General features: G+C 36.8%; 1 protein-coding gene and 1 long non-coding RNA gene across 7 annotated transcripts in view; one reads left to right on the top strand and one right to left on the bottom strand.

The window, feature by feature from the left end:
* The window catches only part of kcnab1a (potassium voltage-gated channel subfamily A regulatory beta subunit 1a), a 295,057-nt gene that overhangs the window by 174,957 nt on the left and 97,997 nt on the right, over positions 1–22,103 (bottom strand). Inside the window, exon 1 of one of the 6 annotated variants that reach the window (XR_015514302.1) lies at positions 7,766–8,296. The exons of 4 other annotated variants lie outside the window; for them this stretch is intronic. Coding sequence is in view for 1 of the 2 variants with exons in the window: in NM_001014354.1 (NP_001014376.1) it covers positions 7,766–7,977 (212 nt within the window). In the remaining variant the exon portion in view is untranslated. 6 annotated transcript variants of the gene reach the window in all.
* The window catches only part of LOC147832892 (uncharacterized), a 599,182-nt gene that overhangs the window by 562,177 nt on the left and 14,902 nt on the right, over positions 1–22,103 (top strand). The window lies entirely within an intron of this gene.

Here is a 22,103-nt window from a genome sequence, read left to right as displayed (position 1 = left end):
CGTCGGCAGGCTCGAGATGCAGAGAGGAGGAGTTGACCACGGCGATCGGTTTCGAGTCTGGGGAAGAGCAGTTCCAGCAATCAGGTAAGACAAAAACAGAATCCCAAAAATTAAGTGAACGAGTTTCATAACAGGGTGAGAACGCGGTGAAATCCGAAAACTGTTGCTCGGGTTTAGGGAAGCGAGCGGGCGGGCGGGTCAATCGGTAAAATTGGTTGGGTTCAGGGAAAGAGGAGGGCGGTCAGCCAATTGGCCGGTCGTGCAGTCAATCATCCGGTCAGTCGGACAGCGAAGAGAGACGTTCAAAATGAGAAAAAAAATCACACAACAGCGGCCTCTCGCGGATTCGCAAAAACAAAAACTGCAGCCGTACGTACCCGCCGGGACGTATTCCGCGGTCTCCAGAAACGTCCGCAGGACTACGTTTCCACAATGAGCCTGGGCTGATATAAAACCATGCTTTCATGCCTTCTTCATCTCGGGGGCTTTTTCAGTTTATTTGTAACAATTTGATTTTGTATAATGTTATTATTATTAGCAGTATTATTTATTATATTCTATATTTATATTTGTTTTATTAAAAACAAGTTTAGATTTGCCCACCTGTCAGGCTTCAGACCATATGGGGCACAGCATGTGCATTTGGATAAAAAGTTTTTTGACCACACTTTGTTATTATTGTTCATTTATTTGTTTGCTGGAAATTAGGATTGGAGTTAGAAATAGGGTCCCACTTTATATTAAGTGCCCTAACTAATATGTACTTACACAGGAATTAATAGTTTGTTACAATGTGTTACTTATTGTGTAAATACATGTATTTACTGTGTACTTATGCTTGATTAAATACATGTATGTAATTACATATGTAATTAACTTTTGTTATTACATTTGAAAATACACTGTTGACCATCCCTTACACCTTAACCCACCCTTAAACCTACCCATGCCACCAAAGCTGTCAATAACCCAAACACTATCCCAACTCAAAAGCACAACAAGCGTTCTCAAATACATTATAAACACAGTAAGTACATTGTATTTATTTTTTATGTAAGTACATAGTAGTTAAGGACACTTAGTATAAAGTGGGACGAGAAATAGTTTTGAAACAAATCTTTGAAATGAAATTAATTATTTATAGAATAATTGATGTCTGTGCGTACAAGGTTTCCCTATCCATGAGAGTGAAAGTAGATAATGAGAAGGCATATCTCTCATTCTCACGCTGCAGATGCTTTGTTTAACTGTTTTCTTGCTAGTCAAACACTCAGTTTTTCCACTTACCAAGTCACCATGTAAATAGCAAATGCACCATGGTGCGACGCAACTGGCTCTTAAAGGGAATGGGAGATGGGACTCTGACTGGTTTATTTTCAAACACACCTATAACTCATTAAAAGATTATTCATCATTAATTTGCCTAATTAAATGGGGGTTAAAACAACAAGGTAAGATGCTTTATTTGTTTTTTATTCATACAAAACTAAAAGAAATAAATAAAAATCCTTGCTCTTAAACATCACTCTGATGTGACAATAACTGTGACAATATTTGAAAAAATTCAATCAACTTCACTGATTCAAAAGAGAACCAGCTATGATAACCAAAGACCCATCCATTCTTATTTAACATTTTAAAGGCATTTACTTCAGAAACTTTTGATTCAATCTCTACACTGTTGACCTTTCCTGCTTTGAGATCTTCTCTTCATTCCCTCTCTACAAATCCCTCAAAGGTCAGCCATGACAAATGAAATATTCACCCTAGAAAAACCAGGGTTATTTTTTCTATTTATTTACTACCCCCACATCTTTGTTTCCTCCGGGGCAAATCAAATAGAGAATGGACGAGGACTCTCTCTATCTGCGTTTCCTGTTCTCCATTCATGCTGCATTACTGGATCTATTTCAAAGGTGCTATTGTTCCCTCAAAACCTATTAGAGCTTTGTGTTTGGTGACTTGTAAGTGGTTTCCAAAGGATTATTGGTTACGATTGACTGCTTCCTCTCATTCTTCATGTTCAGTTCCAAATTGGCTACCATACAGACATCAAACCGATCCTGCTAACCAAGCTGTACTTGACTCAGAGGAGGTTTAGTACTTGTTTTACTGTAGTATCACAGAACTGTGCAAATACAGTATTTATTTTGTGTCATAAGCAGCAGTTTATAAAGGAACTTGGTGATGAATTGATAAAAGCAGTTGCTGTGAAGAGAAAAATTACCTTATCTAAGTAGGGCCAGACAGACATTTTGCTTTTTCTTTGTAGAATGTTGTATCTGCACAGAAATCTGCAGATTTGCACAAATTTATTTTGAGAGTGTAAAAAAAAGGCTAAAAACTTGACATATGAAATGAATTAGAAAAAAATTGTACCTGTAAGTTTTGAAATATATATCCAATTGGAAAAAAAATCCAGTTTAAAAAAAAAAACAAAGTAGTCTCTCATAAAACATCCACTGAAAGACAAACTGTTTTGTACATAATGATATAAACATTTATATATTATTCAATAAATTTACTAAAATTCAAATAAAAAATGAATAAATATAGATTATCACCTTGGAATTATAAGGTTCTATCTGCGTTCGGAATGATTTTGAGATATTGAGCTTCAAAGTTTTTGCAATCCATATAGCAAACAGTATGAGTGTAACATTTGTCTTTTAAATAAAAAGTCTTAAAATGTAAACAGCTTATAACAAACAGCCCAAAATGTAAATAAGTTGTCATTTAATAAGAATATGTCAATTACTCAATTTGGACAAAAATGTCAGATAGAACCTTATAATTTTGAGGTGACAATATATGTGCATACATTTACATAAATAAATAAATAAATAGACTCATGATGGCTATAAAAAATAGTGGGATTCTGTAGATTTCTGTGAGTGCAGATTCCATCTGAGCCTACTAATAGGTCTCCAGGGTTTCTATTCCAGCACTAAACATAAAGACACAATGAAGCCTATTGGTTTCCGATGTTTATCATGGATGAGCATGTATGAGTGTGTGTAATGAGAGCAGTAATAGAAAGCTACTGCCCAGGCAGCTCGCTGTCAGAGCTGTACAATGAAGTCATGATGGACATGCAGAGCTATAAGTATAACTTTTTAGAAACCCAATACTCTTCTATCTGCTCCTCACTCATACACTGTATGTTGCATCAGTACGCTCTCCTGCACTTTTAATGCTGTCCTGACATGCTGTCAACGACACAGAGATCACTATCAAAGCAGACCGAGAAGAGAGAGAAAGAAAGAAAAGGAGAGAGAGAGATAGGTGTTCATTCACTACTGATCGATTATAGTAGAAAAGATTAACATTTGATATGAGAAACGGTGAAGTAGTTTTTACTGATGCTTTTTCAGGAGCCAGGTTACAAACAGGACTTCACAGTATAAAAAAAACAACCATTAAGAATTTTGATTATTGTTTAAATGTAGGCGGTTCATTCCACTGTGGCGACCCCATATTAATAAAGGGACTAAGCCGAAAATAAAATAAATGAATGAGTAAATGTAAATATAATGTGTAAATGGATAGTCAATATGGATTGTAGAGGGCTTTTTGAGTGAACTCACTTAAAGAATTGTTGAGTAAAACTGTGGCAGAAAAAAAATCAAATATATTAACATAAAATTCTTATGTAATACAACTTACCATTTTTGTTTGTTTGTTTGTTTGTTTGTTTGTTTGTTTTAATGATTTTATTAAGCTTTGCATATTTGTATTTCTGTACATTAAACTGAACTGAAGCAGTTCTAATTTAACTAGAACTTCACCAGCATTGTAGACTAGTCTCATGCATGCCTGATCTTCTGGAATGTTCCACAATTTGAAACAGCATAGCTTTTTATTTTATTTTCTTCATCCATGTAAAGCTGCTTTGACACAATCTGCATTGTAAAAAGCACTATAGAAACAATGATGATTAAATTGAACTGACATTATATAACATGGAAATAAATAAACAAAATGTCAAGTTGCATTAGGTTATGTTAATACAATTATTATGCATTGTATAATACAATACATTGTGTTATGTTACTATATGATACATTGTAAGGTTGTAATGTTTATTGATTTTTTTTTTAAAATCAAACTATCAGTCTATCAGTCAGAATATATATGAGCAATATCACATCAGTGTCTTTGTATCAACGAAGACTGAACGAAACTATTCCTCAGGTGGTGGTAAGCTGAGACACCCGTCCAAGGCGGGTGGGTTATCTGTGTCTCTCACAGCTAGAGCTCACAGCGCTGTGAGCCATGCTGCTTCTGCCCTACACTACAGAACCACCACAAGTGCTGACCAGGCTGCACAAGGGCAGTTCTTCCCCAGGCTTATGCATAAGCTCTGCACGGTGGCTGACTATATGACCTTCAAGTCAGCCGCCTTTGCCCTGGGAAGGAAGTTGCCCACACAGTACTCTGGAAATGCCATCCTTGTCTTACCCTGGTAGATAAGAGCCAAGCCAATAAAGATTTCGATTTCTTGGTGCGCCCATATCCCAGGCAGACCTATTCAGCAACACTGGTAGGGACTTTACCCAGGAGTATGTCCTGGGGCATGTCAACTTCTGCTGGGCTTGGAAGACTGCTCCCCGACCGGCCTCATCTGCGCCGGCTGCTCCTCACTGAGAGCATCCTTCCAATGGCTCCAACATCTGCTCCACCCTCCACAACCTCGTCCACTGGCTAGTGGTTACACCAAGCCCCTGCAAGAAGTCGACACACTCCCATCCCAGGTCATCATTAATTCCGGTAATCAGACCGCAAAGTGACCCTGAGGCTAGCCCAGAGAGTAGTACGACTGTTCTTTCCCCATGAAAGGATGGGAATTCCCATTGCAAGATGAATGCAGCGCACCACATGCAGTCAATGGTACGCAAGAAACAATGGTTTCTCCTCTCTCCAGGTCCAAAGGCTCAAACGCTGCCAGCATGGGGCACACTGCCCTCCTGCTCGCAGCTTTGGTGCACTTTGCCACAGGCTTCAAGGGTTCAAAGAATGGGCTCTTTTCTCTAGCACATCTAGACTCTCCACAGGATCCTGAGTGAAAGGTAAGAGCCAACCTCTTTTTTTCAGCTCTTCCTCAAGATGTGCTGCTTTCCGGGGAAGCAATCCTTATCCGGAAGCTGCCCCACTACGGGTGTGTCAGTGATCGTTCTGGTGATGCTGCTCGTTCGGGTTCTGTCAGCTTAGTTAGCACTGCTCAGCCCGTAGTGTAGCTCATCCGAATGCCAATTCACCATACTGACTCCAAGCTACAGCCAGGTGTTTCACCGTGGTCAATGCTTCAGCCACCCCTGTCTCCTGTCTCGCACAATCAGGTTGCTAAGTATCAATCATATAATTGAAAGTAATTAAAGATTAATAAAAAGCAATTTTTTAAAATGATTTCACACATAATGAAATGAGTAAAAATACTATACCAACTTGATTTACATTGTCATTTTACATGGTACCTTATAGTTTGATTTATCAACAAGCAGTTTGCGTTACACTGTGACCTCAGTTCAGAGAAGAAGTAACTCAACGCGCTGTCTGGACAGGATTAGAGGGCAACACACAGGACGTGTTCTTCCTTTCAAACAGCTACATGGCATGTAACCAAATGGAAGAGTACACAGGGGTAGGGAGAGCAGTTCTTTCATTCTAAAATAATTCTTTTCAACCTGACACATAAGGTTAAAAACTTGGGTTGAGATCCTTAAAAACACCAAGATGCATACACAGAATAAAACGGCACAAATGGATTCTAAAACCCTAAAAGAAATTAGATTTATCTGTTAAGTAGTACTCGAGTAGCCAGAATGACTAAAATATCCATCTCTAGAAATGACAGGACTAGCCTGAAGTCAGAAATCACAGGGGAGCTACTGCAGAGGATCAAAACAAAGAGCAAAATGAGAAGCCATTACAGCCTGCATGGTCAGATACACATCACTAAACTCACCACACACACATGCACTTCGTACTCATTAGTCATTACCGACAATTGTACTCACAAAAAACAACAACAACCAGAGTATATAGTGATAAAGTAGTATTATGTGCATAGGGACATTTTGTAATAAAATGAAAAATACTCATATTGTGGTTTCTCTTCTCTCTGAAAGACAATATAGATCTTATCCTGGGTAAAAAGTCATCAAAATGTAATGACCTGCTAGAAGTCCAATTAGTTTTACTCTCATAAATTCTGTTCTGTCCATCCTCTAGTCACTTCTCACATTACAAATCACTTCCCAATGGATAAAATCACAGCATATACACCACATTCAAACTCTTTCTACATCCTGTTTTACTTGAAAAGCCCCTTTCATTTATATTTACATCCATAAGAATGAGTATGTCTAGTGAACTCTGATCTGTGAAATCACATTAACTTTAAGAAACAAAGATAGATACATAAGATTTGTTACAAAAATTGCACATTCAGAGTCTCATCTACTGCAATAAACGGACAACAGTATACCTTTTTTTAATCCTAAAATCTTCTGGTGCCATGGAGAGTAGTAATATGCAATAGTAATTAAGTAGTAGTGAAACCTTTAAGCTCAAAGTATCCTTTGTTTTACTACTAAAGTACACTAATTCTGTACACAAGGGTCCATGTACCATGAACTTGACACAGATTTAAGTATCAGAACAATATGCAAAAACAGTGTATTTTATTGTTGTCACAAAAAAGTATGTGTCCTTCACAAATAATATTATTAAATTAAAAATACAGTACTTACAAAAGCTGTTCATTTATACAGTATGCACGAAAAGGTAAGCATACAAAATGAAGTACACTTTAATGCAGTTTCTGTGCTTTTTTCTGAGATCAGACCAATAGATCTAAACAGCAAGACTAATCATGCATTGTTTTCTATGTTGCAGGAAAGTGGAGTATAGCTACATGAGGGGAACATTTTATTAATATTTGTTTTCTTCTTCTTCTTCTTCTTCTTCTTCTTATTATTATTATTATTATTATTATTATAAGAAACCTAGAAACAATTATCTTTGCGTTATCTGAAGCGTGACCACCTATTTAAAGTTCTGTGTGTGATGTGCTGATTCAGGGAATCCATTGAAAGACACCGATGTGGTTCACTGAACATTTACATTCTGAAACGTTTATGCAGCAATTACACTCAGAAACCACAAACACCTGCACATACTCTCACATGGGCACAGCACATCCCACCAGAAAGCAGAATGTGTGGAGAAGAGTAGGTGGAAAATACCCTGAAAATCTTCCATCAAATCAAGCAACAACACAAACTGTAAGTAGACCAAGCAAAAGGAAACAGTTGGAGAAAGAGAAAAGACAATGCCCTAATGAATCAAAATTCTGGATTCTCGCACATTATGAAGTGTCATTCTGAGAACTGTGTTTCCCAGAGTGTAAATATCTAATAGCAAACAATTGCGGTTTGTTTGCTCTGAGAAACTCAGATGGTTAACATGGAAGATGGAACAGAGCAAAGAGATCAAGAGTGGGTCAAACTCACTCTGATCTAAGAGCAGGAACATTGTGTATGTACTGGCGAGTGAAAGATATATCTTCTAAATCAATATAATTCAAACAAAGCATCATAGTAAACATTTACACATTAACTACTGATTTTCCAAAAGACTTTAAGAAGATCCAAACCATTCCAGCAAGAGAAAGAGCCACAGGTGAGGGAAATCTGCAAAAGGAAGACTTGGAAAAGAAGGAAAGTGGTTAAGAAAGCAGAGAAAGAGAGAGGGAGAGACGTACCGGTACTTCATGCCAGTGAGCTTGCCGGTGGACTCTTTAAGGGAGATGTGATGGCGTGGGGTGAAAGAGCCAAAGCTCCGAGCGATGATGGCAACTGTACGGAACTTTGCCCGTGCTGCATTCACCACATTGGGACTGGTGGCATTAGTTTTCCCGTGATCCCCATTCCGACCCTTCAGATTGTGGTCCGTGCAAGCGATTGAAACCTGCATTCTGAATTAGGAGGATGAAGGAGATGCAGTGTACAACACAAAGAGGACACACTGAGGGATCATGTGGGGGTCACAGTCCCAACTTTCCGCTTTGATCCTGTCCTGTGGATACCTTTGAAGCAGCAGTGGAGGAACACCATCAATTATTAAGCGCAAAAGAAAAAGGAGACGTCTACACAGTCCGAAAGTTGTGTGGCTCCTTGTCCAAGACGTTCCCTTGGGAAAAGACAACTGTCAAAACTGCACCCGGATCAATGAGCCACAAAACGAGAGCTGCAGAACTATCCAGAGGAGGTGGAGAGGAGATTCCCGCAGCACTGAGAGGATCCTCGCATGGTCAGCCACAAAAAGCCCGCCTGCTGAAGGGGGGAAGGAGAGGAGGAGGAAAGGAGGAGGGAGGGATGGACGTCAAGACTGGACAGCATAAATCCACAGCTCTGCTGACACTTCTCTCATCTGAGGTCTTCCACTGTCTTAAGCACACACACACATGCATTCACTCACTTCCTCCAGCTGATGATCATTTGTTACTAATGAGCTTCTGCCCTGCTTTTTTTCTTTCTCTGTTGACTCTCTGCTCTCTTTAGATCTGTTTTTTGGTGAGCTCAGCAGTGATGCTTCATCTGCCCTACAGCTCAGGGGGAATGAGCAGCAGGCAAGCGTCCACGTCTGTTTAAAGCACTCTCTCTCTCTCTCTCTCTCTCTCTCTTTCTCTCTCTCGCACACTCTCCCTTTATCTGCCTGCCTCTCTTTCTTTTTCAGCTTATCGCGGTCTCTCTTCGCTACTGTAAAGCATAATGATTTGTGCACCTGTGCACACAAGTGCTCAACACTCTTTTTTGTGGTAAGACTGCAAACAACAAAAGCTCATTTGAAAGCTGTTAAAAGATCTGTTTTAGCTTATTGTATCAGTGACCAGTGAGGTGATTAAAATTACATCCAAGCCTTTTAAAGGTGAAGTGTGTAATTTTAGGTTTAAATAGTTACATATCACTCATTTTCCATTTTTTATCAGGGGTCACCACATCAGAATAAACTGCCAATTTTTTTTGCACAGCATTGTTTATGCTCTTCGTGCACAAACCAGCACTGAGAGTCCAACCATCAGTGCTGGAAACACCCACATTCTATAGTTTCTTATACCAAAGCTATATAAGCAAAATAAACAACAAGTGGTATCTCTGGGAACACTGTACCAGCATAAAAACATAGGTCTGTTTTTCTTTGTTTGGTTTGTTTGTTTATTTGTTTATTTGTTTGTTTGTTTGTTTGTTTACCTAATCAGCAACAATGATCCTGTGGCAAAACTAATAAGGCAGTGTTTTCTTTATTGGAGGAAAGTGGAGTATAGCTACATAAGAGGGACATTTTATTCACATTTGGTTTTCTAATTCTTCTTCTTCTTCCTATTATTATTATTATTATTATATTTATTATTATTATTATTATTATTATTATTATTATTATTATTATATAAGCCCTTGAACCCTAGAAACAATAATTGTTGTGTTATCTGAAGTGTGACCACCTATTTAAAGTTCTGTGTGTGATGTGCTGATTCAGGGAATCTTTTGAAGGACATCGACGTGGTTCACTGAACATTTACATTCTGAAACGTTTATGCAGCAATTACACTCAGAAACCACAGACACCTGCACATGCTCTCACATGGGCACAGCACATCCCACCAAACAACAGAACGTGCGGAGAAGAGTAGGTGGAAAAGACCCTGAAAATCTTGCATCAAATCAAGCAACAACACAAACTGTAAGTAGACCAAGCAAAAGGAAACAGTGGGAGAAAGAGAAAAGCTGCTCTAATGAATCAAAATTCTGGATTCTCGCACATCATGAAGTGTCATTCTGAGAACTGTTTTCTAGTATGTAAATATCTAATAGCAAACAATTGTGGTTTGTTTGCTCTGAGAAACTGAGATACATACATACACACACACACACACACACACACACACACACATACACATATATATATATATATATATATATATATATATATATATATATATATATATATATATATATATATATATAAACTATCACTGACCAACCCCTATGCTTCACTCTGGGCATGCAATAGTCTGTGGTGCATTTAATTCCCTTTAAAACCAGTTGACCTCTGCTTGACTGCTAAAGTCCTAATTGAAGCTTCTGATCTGGAATTACTCTCTTATATCTGGAATATGACTCTCTTATCCTGTATAGTATTCTCAGCCTTACCTAAAGTTCTCTGTGAAAAAAAGAGTCCCTGTCAAGGTGAATACTACTGTTACTAAATTTTAGGAAATGAGATTTATGGGGAAAAAAGAAATAAAAATCCCTCTTTTTCTAGTCAAAGTATTACCTGTCAACATTCTCTAAACCCAAATCTTCATGCTTCTTCCACCTCTTATCACCAGAAGCATTGTATTTCTGATCAATAAAAGCAGCATGAATTTCACACACTCATTCTTAGATCTTTACACTTTAACTGTGAGAATTGAATCAATACTGATTAGTTGAACAGTAAAAAAATTATGATTGAGACTATTTGCCAAAGTTGCTCATTAAAACAAGAAGCTCTATGACATTACAGTGTGTCTTGAAACACAGTACTCTGTGGTGTCTATGGAAACCACATCCAGCGGAATATGTTTCCATGAAATTGTTTCCATAAAAGGCTCATTTTTTTCTTCTCAGTAGAAGATATTGCATCTGTTTTATTGCTCTGTAATAGTCAACTAAGCTTCAAATTGGATCTCAGTTTCTCGCCCTCTTGCTCTTCTTCAGGACTAAGTGTGATAACTGAGAAAAATTTAACGTGAACAAGCAGCATCACAGCACATTTAATTTCTGAAATCCAATTTTTGCAGCCCCCACGAATCACAGAACAATTACTACACAGGCCAACGACCTCAATGTTGTCCCAGTTTTTCTTTTTTGTGTGTGTGTTTTTTTTCTTCTTCCAAATGGTTTTTGGGGACATACTGCACTCAGAAAACGTTTTGGCACTCACATATGAGCACTGGCTTGCAGCATTAAACCACTTAAATTTCTCAAGCGAAATCAAAGCAGTAACTAGTCTGAAGACATTTCAAACAAAATCAGCCTAAACCAAAGGTTGTTTGCAGCTTATTTTTAGTAGTTAAAACAGTTCAAAGTTTCCTGACAGGTTCGCTTTAACTGGTAAATATTTGAACTACAATTTCCACTACCTGACAAAAGTCTTGTCGCCATACATGTTTTAGGCACAACAAATGATAACTTGATAACTTTCTAGTTGATCATTTGGTATCAGAAGTGACTTATATGAATGGCAAAGACCTCTAGATTAGTCTTATTTTATCAAAATTAAATATGATCATGCCTTAATTTATAATTATATAGTTAGGACAGTAAGGTCTGACTTTGCTTAGACAAAAATCTTGACACCTAACAGAAATTATGTACAGTATAGAATTTAAAAAAGAATTAATATTGTGTATGGCTCCTATGAGCTTGGGAGACTGCATCCACACATCTCAGTAATGATTCAAATAACTTAATTAATGAATTAATTAATTCAGTAATCTGGAATGGCAAAGATAAAAGTGTTCTTGCAGGACTCCCAAAGTTCATCAAGCTTTTTTGGATTCATCTTCAATGCTTCCTCCATCTTACCCCAGACATGCTCAATAATGTTCATGTCTGGTGACTGGGCTGACCAATCCTGGAGAACATTGACCTTCTTTGCTTTTAGGAACTTTGACGTGGAGGCTGAAGTATGAGGAGCGCCATCCTGCTGAAGAGTTTGTCTTCTCCTGTGGTTTGCAGTGTAATGTGCAGCACAAATGCCTTGATATCTCAGGCTTTTGCCATCCACTCTGCAGATCTTTTGCACGCCCCATACTGAATGTAACCACAAACCATGATTTTTCCTTCACCAAACTTAACTGATTTCTGTGAGTATCTTGGGTCCATGCAGGTTCGAATAGGTCTTCTGCAATATTTGTGATGATAAGGATGCAGTTCAACAGAAGATTCAATGAAAAAATCTACCTTCTGACACTTTTCCAAATGATCAACTAGAAGTCATTTGTTTCACCTACAACTGGGATTGATGACAAGACTTTTGTCATAATATATTATAATATTATATAAGTCTTTTAATATAAGGATGCTTTCACACCTACAATTTTGTTTCGGAACGTGTCTCGTTTGCCCAGTTAGCGCGGTTCGATTGGCATATGTGAACAGGGCAATCGCGCTCTGTTCCGCGCCAAAGTAATCGCTCCGAGATCGCTTGAATGAGGTGGTCTCGGCTCGATTGAAACGAACCCTGGAGCGGTTTGATTGCAGTGAGAATGCGATCCGATCCAGGCGCGGTTATATCACAGTGTTTTATGGATATGTAATAGGCTTACGGCTATATGAAGAGAGAATTATGAGTAGGGCGGGAAGTTTCGCGAGTCTCCGGATGCCGGCAAACGAGTGATGATCTCCCGGTAATCTCGTGTCTCTCTCCCAGTCCTCAAATAAACATCATTGCGCACCCTTCTCACCCCTCCCCACCGTGTCTCTCATCAGACACGTCACGCGCGCGCACCCTGTCAATCACCACCAAACCACCACCTCTCCTGACAGCTGAGCGGGACGCTGCAAAATAAACCCTGACACTCTGACCAATGTGAGGAGAGTTTACTTGCACGTGACTTGTTTTAGCTCTTTTGGTCCGATTAGAAACTTTGCAGTGTGAAAGCGAACCGCTCCAAGAGCAAAGAGCAACAATGTAACAATTCTAATCTCTGTTTCGGAACAACTGAATCGATTCACAGGTGTGAAAGCACCCTAAGACTTAAATTTAAGTCCCAGTCATTATATTTGACTAAAATTGTGCTATTTACAACCCCCCTTTGTTAAAAACTGTTAAAAGCTGGAGATTTGTAGTATAAGCACCCTCATGTCAGTTTAACTTTACAACACCTTTTTTCACTCTTTATTTTCACGCCTCCTATATTTTATCATTCTATGTTGCTAGACAACACTTTTCACCCTTTGACATAGTAGTCATCAGTTTTAACCATAATGGATAAAAGAATGCATGTTATGCATGTCAAACAGGTATTAGAGGCACTAAACACCATAATCATGGTGAACTCGATTGTGGGGATACATATGTGTGAATCCATCAGCTGATGACTAAAAATAACAATTTCATGACACTAGATATTTGCAAAATCTGTGGCATACGATACAGTGACATAATATGATTTTAAGCCATATCAAACCTGTGGTCATGTGCATGGCTAACTTTGACCTGGTTGTAAGTATACAATGAGCCCTGGCTGTTTGCTCAAATTATTATACTGTACAAAGTGCTCAATGGTGTGGCTTGTCATGAGGGATAAAATACAGAGATTTTTAACAGTTTTTTTTTCTTTTCTGCAAAACATTTAATCTAATGTTCATCTAAATGCCACTATTGTTATAGGTGGTGTCAACATCTTCAAACAGCACTTCTGGAAGGAGTATTCAAGTAAAAGTACTATTATTACTTGCCAAAACATTGAGTGCAAGACAAGTAAGAATATGTGTTCTAAATACTTCTTGAAATATGGAAAAAGTAAAAAAAAGTAGCCCTTTCATGCTCAAAAGTAGGGAGTAGTGAGTGTTACATGGTGTAAAGTATTCCACCAAAATATAAAATGAAGTTTTCTTTTTAAGAGTGTTTCTAAGTGCAAGTCATATTATTTGTTGTTATAAGTATAAGTCAGCAGAAAGCAGAGTGATGCATGTACATCTTTAGTGAAATCTGTGTAACCTAAGTGTCAAAAATCTAGCTGTGATTTGTTAACACTTCTGTTGCTGCAAGCAGTTGGCATCATGGTTAAAGCATCTGTGTCTTGAAGTCTGTTTGCTGTGATTTTTTAGTTCATGATTTGATTGGACTGGAAACACAGGACTGATTATTCTAACATATCGTAGCGACTGCAGGTTGAAGTAAAATAATAAAGTAAAAGTATACAGCACCAAAAATGTATTTAAGTAAAAGAGTAAGTACAAACATTTTAAAACTACTTAGTAAAGTACAATTCCTGAGTATGTCTTAAGATTCAGAGAATTCTAGTGTTTCTACATGTGATACAAGGACAAAATTACACATAAGTTACATTATCCATACATGGTGTTTACCACTGTAAAAGGCACCATAAAAAGGCACATCAGACCAATCCAGACTATAAATCATTCTTTAGTATTGGTGTGTGTGTGTAATTGATGACTCCTTTTGAATTGTGTAGGAGCTGTAATTCTCTAACAAACACTGAGAGACGTTCTACAATAGTACAATAGCTTTTGTTCTGCATCAGTACCTGTAATGCAGTGATAATCACCATGGAAGGCAATAGACGCAGCCTTGAGTTACTGCATGAGAGACATGGCAGCACTGTGTGACGAGATCCCTCTATCCTGTCTCTGACCCCACAGGACTGACTGTTTGACTTTTGGTGTAATGTAACAAGGAGAATATATTCTGATTGGTTGAAAAGGCATGTTCAGTAAACTGACTCATGGGAAATGTGTACAAGAAATTTAAATGGGGACGTTTAATAGAATTTTCCCACAGGAAATATCCGTTTATTTGCCATGGTGATTTTTTATGGGGGTTAACGATGTTTACAGATTGGCAAATATGCTGTGATTTCAAGAATTTGAAACCATAATGAAAATGTACTTGCATAAAACCATGATAAAAAGTGGAATTATTTTTTTCTAAGAGTTTAATAAATTCATAAAAAGCTTGAAAGTGTAAAGTTTTAAATGATAAATCAGTAGATTGATTTTTCAAAATTATGACAAAACGCAGCAGATAATATTTAAAGTGGTTCAAAAACATTTGATTAAAGTTGTCCTAAAACTATTGAACAACACCCAATCTTGCCTTAGGATAATATATAGAGAGTAAGATAAGTAAGTAAAATAAGTTAGTAAAATAAGTTTTCTGTTCCTGTTCCAATGTTGACTACTGTATTTTTTCATAATTTTGAACAGGATCAAAAAGTTTACAAATATTATCCCATGTCACAATCACCAGTGATCTTATCCTTGTAGATTGCTGGTAAACACACAGATCGCTAAAGGACTACAAATCCACCAGTATATGGACTACAAGTTCCAGTCATGCACTTCACTCACACACCTGGCCTAGATCCCTTATGATTGCAGACACAGCTGAAGCTGTTTAGGACTAATTATACAGACTATTTTTACACCTCTCAAACACACACACATTGTTGAGTCTTGTTAAACTGTCACTGTGAACATTACGTTGCATTTCCCTTGCCTTTCTTTGCCGTGTTTTTGACCCTTGTTTTGTTTTTTACATTGTATGCTGCCTGCCTTTTTACCATTCGCCTGTGTTTTGACCACATCTCTGGATTCCCTGTATACATCTGTTTGCCCCTGTGTTGACTGTGATTGCCTGACCATTCTCTGCGTCTCACTTCACATATTAAGACAAGATTGGGTGTTCTATAGTTGTCATAATTTTGAACAATCTTGTCTTAGAATAACATTTATAAACATTTTTTTAATCCTGTTCAAATGTTGATTAATGTATAAAACCTTAAAAATCGTGCATTTCAATATGGTTTCCTCATACGAGCATTTCTTTCAGTAGAACAAACTGAATTCAACATTCAAATTTCTCTTTACATATGTCAATACTCATCAAATAATTGTATAATAGTACCATTCATAGGCAACACAGTGGAGCAGTGGGTAGTGCTGTTGCCTCAAAGCAAGAAGGTCACTGGTTTGAGCCTCGGCTGGGTCAGTTTCAGTCCTGTGTGGAGATTGCATGTTCTCCCAGCGTTCGTGTGGGTTTCCTCTGGGTGCTATAGGTTCCCCCACAGTCCAAAGACATGCGGTACAGGTAATTTGGGTAGGCTAAGTTGTCCGTAGTGTATGAGTGTGTATGGATGTTTCCCAGAGATGGGTTGCAGCTGGAAGGGCATCCGCTGCGTATAATATGTGGTGGATAAGTTGGCGGTTCATTCCGCTGTGGCAACGCCGGATTAATAAAGGGACTAAGCCGAAAAGAAAATGAATGAATGAATGTCATTCATATTTAATAACATTTTATGACAAACTCAATTTGTAGTTGAGGTCAAGAAAAACATTAACAATGGTGTTCTAAAATGTATAACACTGTTGTAATGGCCTCATGATAATTAAACATGGTTGTGTTGTCTTGGTTAATTTAAATTGCCACGACAAAGACATCTCAAACAAAATGCTAACTGGTTAGCATAATATCTTTAAAACACAGTCCCTCCCCTGTCGTCCAAAGCCATGCCTTCTAAAACATGAAGGCGTGCACCTTAAAGATGACAGTAGACAACCCACTAGATCGTGTCATTCACCAGTTAGAAAACCTTACAGTACTTTAAAATACTACAATTGCGAACAAAAACTATATTATATGTAGTACGCTTTAAGTTTTGTAGCAAGCAAATCTTCTAATGTAATGTAATGTAATGTAATGTATATTTATATAGCGCATGTATCATGTATGGCCATACACCCAAAGCCATTCACAATTATGAGGGGGGTCTCCCCACTCTACCACCAGTGTGCAGCATCCACTTGAATGATGTGACGGCAGCCATAGGACAACGGCGCCAAAATAATTTGGCCAGGACACTAGGGTTACACCCTTACTCTTTACGAGAATTGTCATGGGATTTTTAATGACCATAGAGAGTCAGGATCTCAGTTTAACGTCTCATCTGAAAGACTTGTCATAATGTGCAATATTTCATGCATGGAAGGATTGCTGGTCTCTCACAATCTCTCACAAGAATTGCCTGGTCTCTCACACGCTCTTTCCTAAAGCAACTACTGAATGCTTAGTGGTTGGCCGGCAGGGTGCAGGAATTATTCTTATTACTAAGCCATACTTACATATTTCAGACCGAATATTCAGAGTAGCATGGTAAACAATATACTGTAAGGAGCATGTCACAGGTTGTCATTGTTCAAAAATGAACCATTGTGAACATAAAACCAACTTCACCTCAGTCAAATAGAATATTTACTTTTGTTTAGTTGTTAACTAGATTAAAAAAAATTTACATTATCGATGCTGTAAAAGGTACCTTATGTAATTGAAAATAGTCACATCAATCTTTCGTCTAAAGATTTTGGTGACTGAATATATGATCTCATTTATGACATGCCATATTATGATTGTAAAGTTTTCATGACAGTGTTATGAGCACTCCTTTCAATTAAAGTGTTACCAAAAACATCTTGACACGTCAGAATAATAGAATAGTTTAAGTTTTTAACTTTTAAGTTTAAAGTAATTGCTGCTAAAGCAAAAATCATTATTATAGTGTACTAGCACACCTTCTGGAGTATCGTTTAGAGTATAGTAATCACACTGGGGAAGTTAAATTGGAATAAGCTAAATCAGCAACATAAACATTTCTCCTGTGTGTTAACTAATATATATATATATATATATATATATATATATATATATATATATATATATATATATATATATATATATATATATATAAATTTTTTAAAAGATGCATGGTAATGGCAATGAAAAATGATGGCAAATGTACTAACACCCTTAGTGGTGTTCACATTGATCTCATGTTTAACAAGTCAATATTTATTAAGTCCATTTTTCTCTCAAGGTTGTTACAAGCTACACAGTCAGAGCAAGACCATACAAAGACACATTCAATGAATCTGAACATGACACGAGTCAGATTTACCAACCTTCCTTCTTTGATGTGAATATATGAAAAGTGAATGTATGCACTCATAAATCAGCTTTGATGCATGAAAAAAAATCCATAGCAAATCACTGTGGCAGTTGTTTTGTAACATTTCTGTTTGACCGATAAAACACATTGACATATTGACTAAATGTATGTCAATATACTGTACGCATGACAATTTGACGGACACAAAATAAACCTTAGAGGGGACACATTGCATAACCCTGCATGGATGCCGTCTGTCCCTGATGTCTGAAAGCCTGTTTTTTCCAGACACCCATACCTCACTGCTTGACTAAACTAATGAGATTACTGAGAATATTTTGAAGCTTGAATAATTAAAAAAGCTCCTGCTTTTTGCACAATTGACTTATCTGAATTCACAAATCTACAGGGATCAGTGGGGTATACTGTGTGTCCAATTACTGACTGCTTAAACAGCAGATTATTGTGCATTATATCAGAAAATATTGATCATGATGATCTGACAACATGCAGAGCAAGTGCTTTTTAATGGTTTGGACTATCTTTAAAACAGACCAAACGAGAATCCAATTTTAATACAAATGAGGCTAAAACAGTTGAAACTAATTAGCCTTTTGCTGGCTATATTTCCACAGCACTAATCTGTTCCCAGTCTTGTAAACAAATCACCGGGTGTTTATGATTTAATAAAAATTTTATGGGAAAAGAGCATAAATAAACTCTATACTGCCCACTAGAGGAATAAATTGTACTTGCTACAATCAAATTTGACCATTAAAAAAACATTTCAATAATGCAAGCAAACCTAAATCTCAAGGCACAGTTTTGTATTTCTGCTGTGTGTATGTGTGGGAAAGAATGCATTTAGATGATGTGATGTAAAATGAGGTGAAAAAGAGCGAAGGCTGGCCAGAATATCTCTCGCAGATCTCCGCAGTGTGGGAGGACAGATAGACACTCACTCAACTGCTCTCTAAGAACACCTAACCCATTTATACACACACAAACACTGTGCCTTAGGACATGCATGAACAAATTCACTTCATGTAAAAGGATGCAAAGCAGCGAATGGAGACTGCATTTCTCTGTGTAGCAGCAAAAGCAAATCTTCTTCTTCACTTCAGCGAACTACAGATTAGCATTTCACTCAGACTAACAGAGTCAAGGATGTTTAAACCCCTGGCACCTCATTAAGCATTGAAAAAGAGATAGTCTAACATGTCTTGATGTTCTCATATGGCATCCAACACTGTATCTATTATAACTACTGCACAAATGGCATTCATTCATTCATTTTCTTTTGGCTTAGTCTCTATTTCAGTGCTCACCACAGCAGAATGAACCACCAACTATTCCAACTATACCCCGTACTAGGAAACACCTATACGCACTCATTCACACAATTTTGCTTGCCCAATTCATCTATCCGCTTGTAAAGTCATGACATATCGGTGACGTATGGAATACTACTTTCGGGTACAATCTGCAACTCATTTGAATTGAGAAAATATTCATTTATGACCTTTTTTTAGGCATATCACACATTAAAGTGAATTTTATATAAAATCATCATGTACACAACAGAGTCTGGGCTAGCGGCATCACAAGTACCAAAATTTTATCAATTTATAAAACATTAATCACCTTCATATTAGGCATGGATATATATATATATATATATATATATATATATATATATATATATATATATATATATATATATATATATATATATATATATATATATATATTGATCATGATTTTCGAAAGTATTAAATTGCTTTGTAAACATTTTATTGCCATTTGATGAGCCTCACCAGTTTGACGGCACAAATACCACATGCCTTTAGACCAGACATGGTCAGTCCTGTTCCTGGAGATCTACCTTCCAGCAGATTTCAGTTGCAACCCTTATCAAACACACCTGTCTGTTATTATCAAGTGGATTTTAGGTCCTAATTAATTGGTTCAGGTGGGTTTGATCAGGGTAGGAGCTAAACTGTACAGGAAGGTAGATCTCTAGGAACAGGATTGAGCACCCCTGCTTTAGACTGTGGGATCTGGGTTGGAACAAGTAGGATCACTCAAGGATCATTTCAAGTTGAAATAAATCACTGTTTTTGAAAAAAATTAAGACAGCAGAAGTCAGTGATTCATATCAATTGTTAAACCCGACGTTTACTGTTGCAAAATATTTCTCAAAAAAAGTTTCTCAAAATAAAATTTATTGTGTTCAAAGCGGAAAAAAGTTTGTTTATTTTTTTTTTTACAAACCTTTAAAAAGAATACATTTTAGAGCAATAATCATAATTCTGTAAAACTGTGATACTGTGATATTTTTTTCTAAGGTCATACCATCAGAATCTAAAACCGACCCATGCCTAGTATAACCCCAAGTGTCTGAGAATAAAGGTGTGATTCTGCGTATAGTGAAAAGTAGTTTGTTTTCATTACTGCACTCAAAAGAAGACTGTAGTGTTGGACAATGTATAAAGCATTAGCACAGCCAGAAAGACCTCTAAAGGCAGACGACACATAGCCTTGGGCGTTTTTCCAATTACCTGTTGCTTGACCTTGCATAACTTCATTATCTCCCCCTGAGACCATTTCTCTCTTTATCTCAGGTCCTCACTCACTCTTTAATGGCATTGATTCTTTAAGCACAATCTCTCTGGCAATGGATGCCTCACAAAAAGTTTCACTTTTATTCAGGTATTATTAGTGTAACTGATGTAATTACTGTAATTGACAACAACTGTTGTTCACAATGGTAATATAATTATTCACATATTTAAACATGTTTAATCACAATTCATCTTGTTTTGACTAAATTCATAAAACTTAATAATTCAAATACAAGGGAATTTGTGTGATAATCATATCATTGATCAAACTGAGCATTATTAATTATTATTATATTATGCAGGACAATTTGATCTTCCATTTATGTTCTTGAATTCTATTTCTATGAGATCACAATTTGTAGGTTGAGGGTGTCCAAGGGTGTCTTTATTGTACAAATTGTCACCTTAGAATTATAAGTTTCTATCTGACATTTTTGTCAAAATTGAGTTATTGACATATTCTTATTAAATGACAACTTATTTATGATTTGGGATGTTTTTTTTTTTTTAAGTTGTTTTCATTTAAAGACTTTTTTTTTTTAATGTTACACACATACTGTTTTCTTTGGAATGCAAAAACTTTAAAGCTCAATATCTCAAAACCTTGAGAATGCAGATAGAAAATTATAATTCCAAGGTAACGAAATGTCCTTACATTTAACATTACATTAATTGTTAACACGTAGTTTTTACTACAATCGGAAAATTACTGATAATTAGAAATTATTCTATTTTTTTGTTGAAGCAAAACATTAAACGTTTTTTTCTGCTTTGTGAGTGAATAATGTATGAATGGGGAGTAGAAGAGAGGTAGCCAGCATGAGAAGATTACTGTTAATCAGTGTCTTAAACTCTTAAATTCAAACGGAAGTATTCAACGCATGTTTCTTCAAACAGCATTTTGCTTGTCAGACCATTTGGCAAGATGTATCAGGAATGCTGAAACATAACGTCACGGTTTCCTTCGGCAAAATTCAGTGTAGCACCACATGATTACAAACAGACTGATAGAATAGCCGGAGGCTACCATGAATGAATCTCACAACAGCAAAACCAACACAAATCAAATGCATGCAAAATTGGACCGTGACAGCTGATTGGCTATCTGGAATTGCCTACAGGCTGCAGATTGGTTTATATGCAGAGCAGTTTGAGGTGCACCAAAACTCTGTTTGAAAAGTTTCTGTTTAACCCTTTAACCGCCACACCAAGAAAAAAACTAAATTGGATTGCATTTTTTAGCTACTAATGTTGCTAGTAAACACACTCAGTGCATTTTTTTTCCAACACATCCCATCATTTCTAAAATATCAATCTAAACTGATAATCAACAGATATCTTTTTACAGTGCATCCTGCCTTAAATGTCAATTCAGTTCTTGAAAAATGTATTTACATTAAAGTATCCTGTAAAAATAATTACAGTTGCCATAACAATAGAGCATATAGCATGAAGCTTATTTGCAGCCCTCGTCCCTAGTCAGGCTTTACATTATTATTTTTTAAATAAACAAGAAAAAAACACAATACAACAAACATGTTCAATATATACAGAGCCACAAACATAAAATGTAAGTCAATCTGGTTAAAGAGAAATGTAATCAATGCAGCTGCCAGAGTTCTTAGCAGGTCTAGAAAAATATGATCATATCCCCCCAATTTTATCCTCCTTACACTGGCTGCCTTTTAAGTTTGTATTGATTTTATAATATTGCTTCTTATAAAGCTTTAAACAATCTTGCT

The sequence above is a fragment of the Danio rerio genome, chromosome 18 (genome assembly GCF_052040795.2).
Source record: "Danio rerio strain M-AB ecotype USA chromosome 18, GRCz13ab, whole genome shotgun sequence".
In the NCBI taxonomy this organism is placed as follows: domain Eukaryota; kingdom Metazoa; phylum Chordata; class Actinopteri; order Cypriniformes; family Danionidae; genus Danio; species Danio rerio.
Note: the sequence above shows the minus strand (reverse complement) of the source record. Positions and strands in the feature narration are given on the sequence as shown.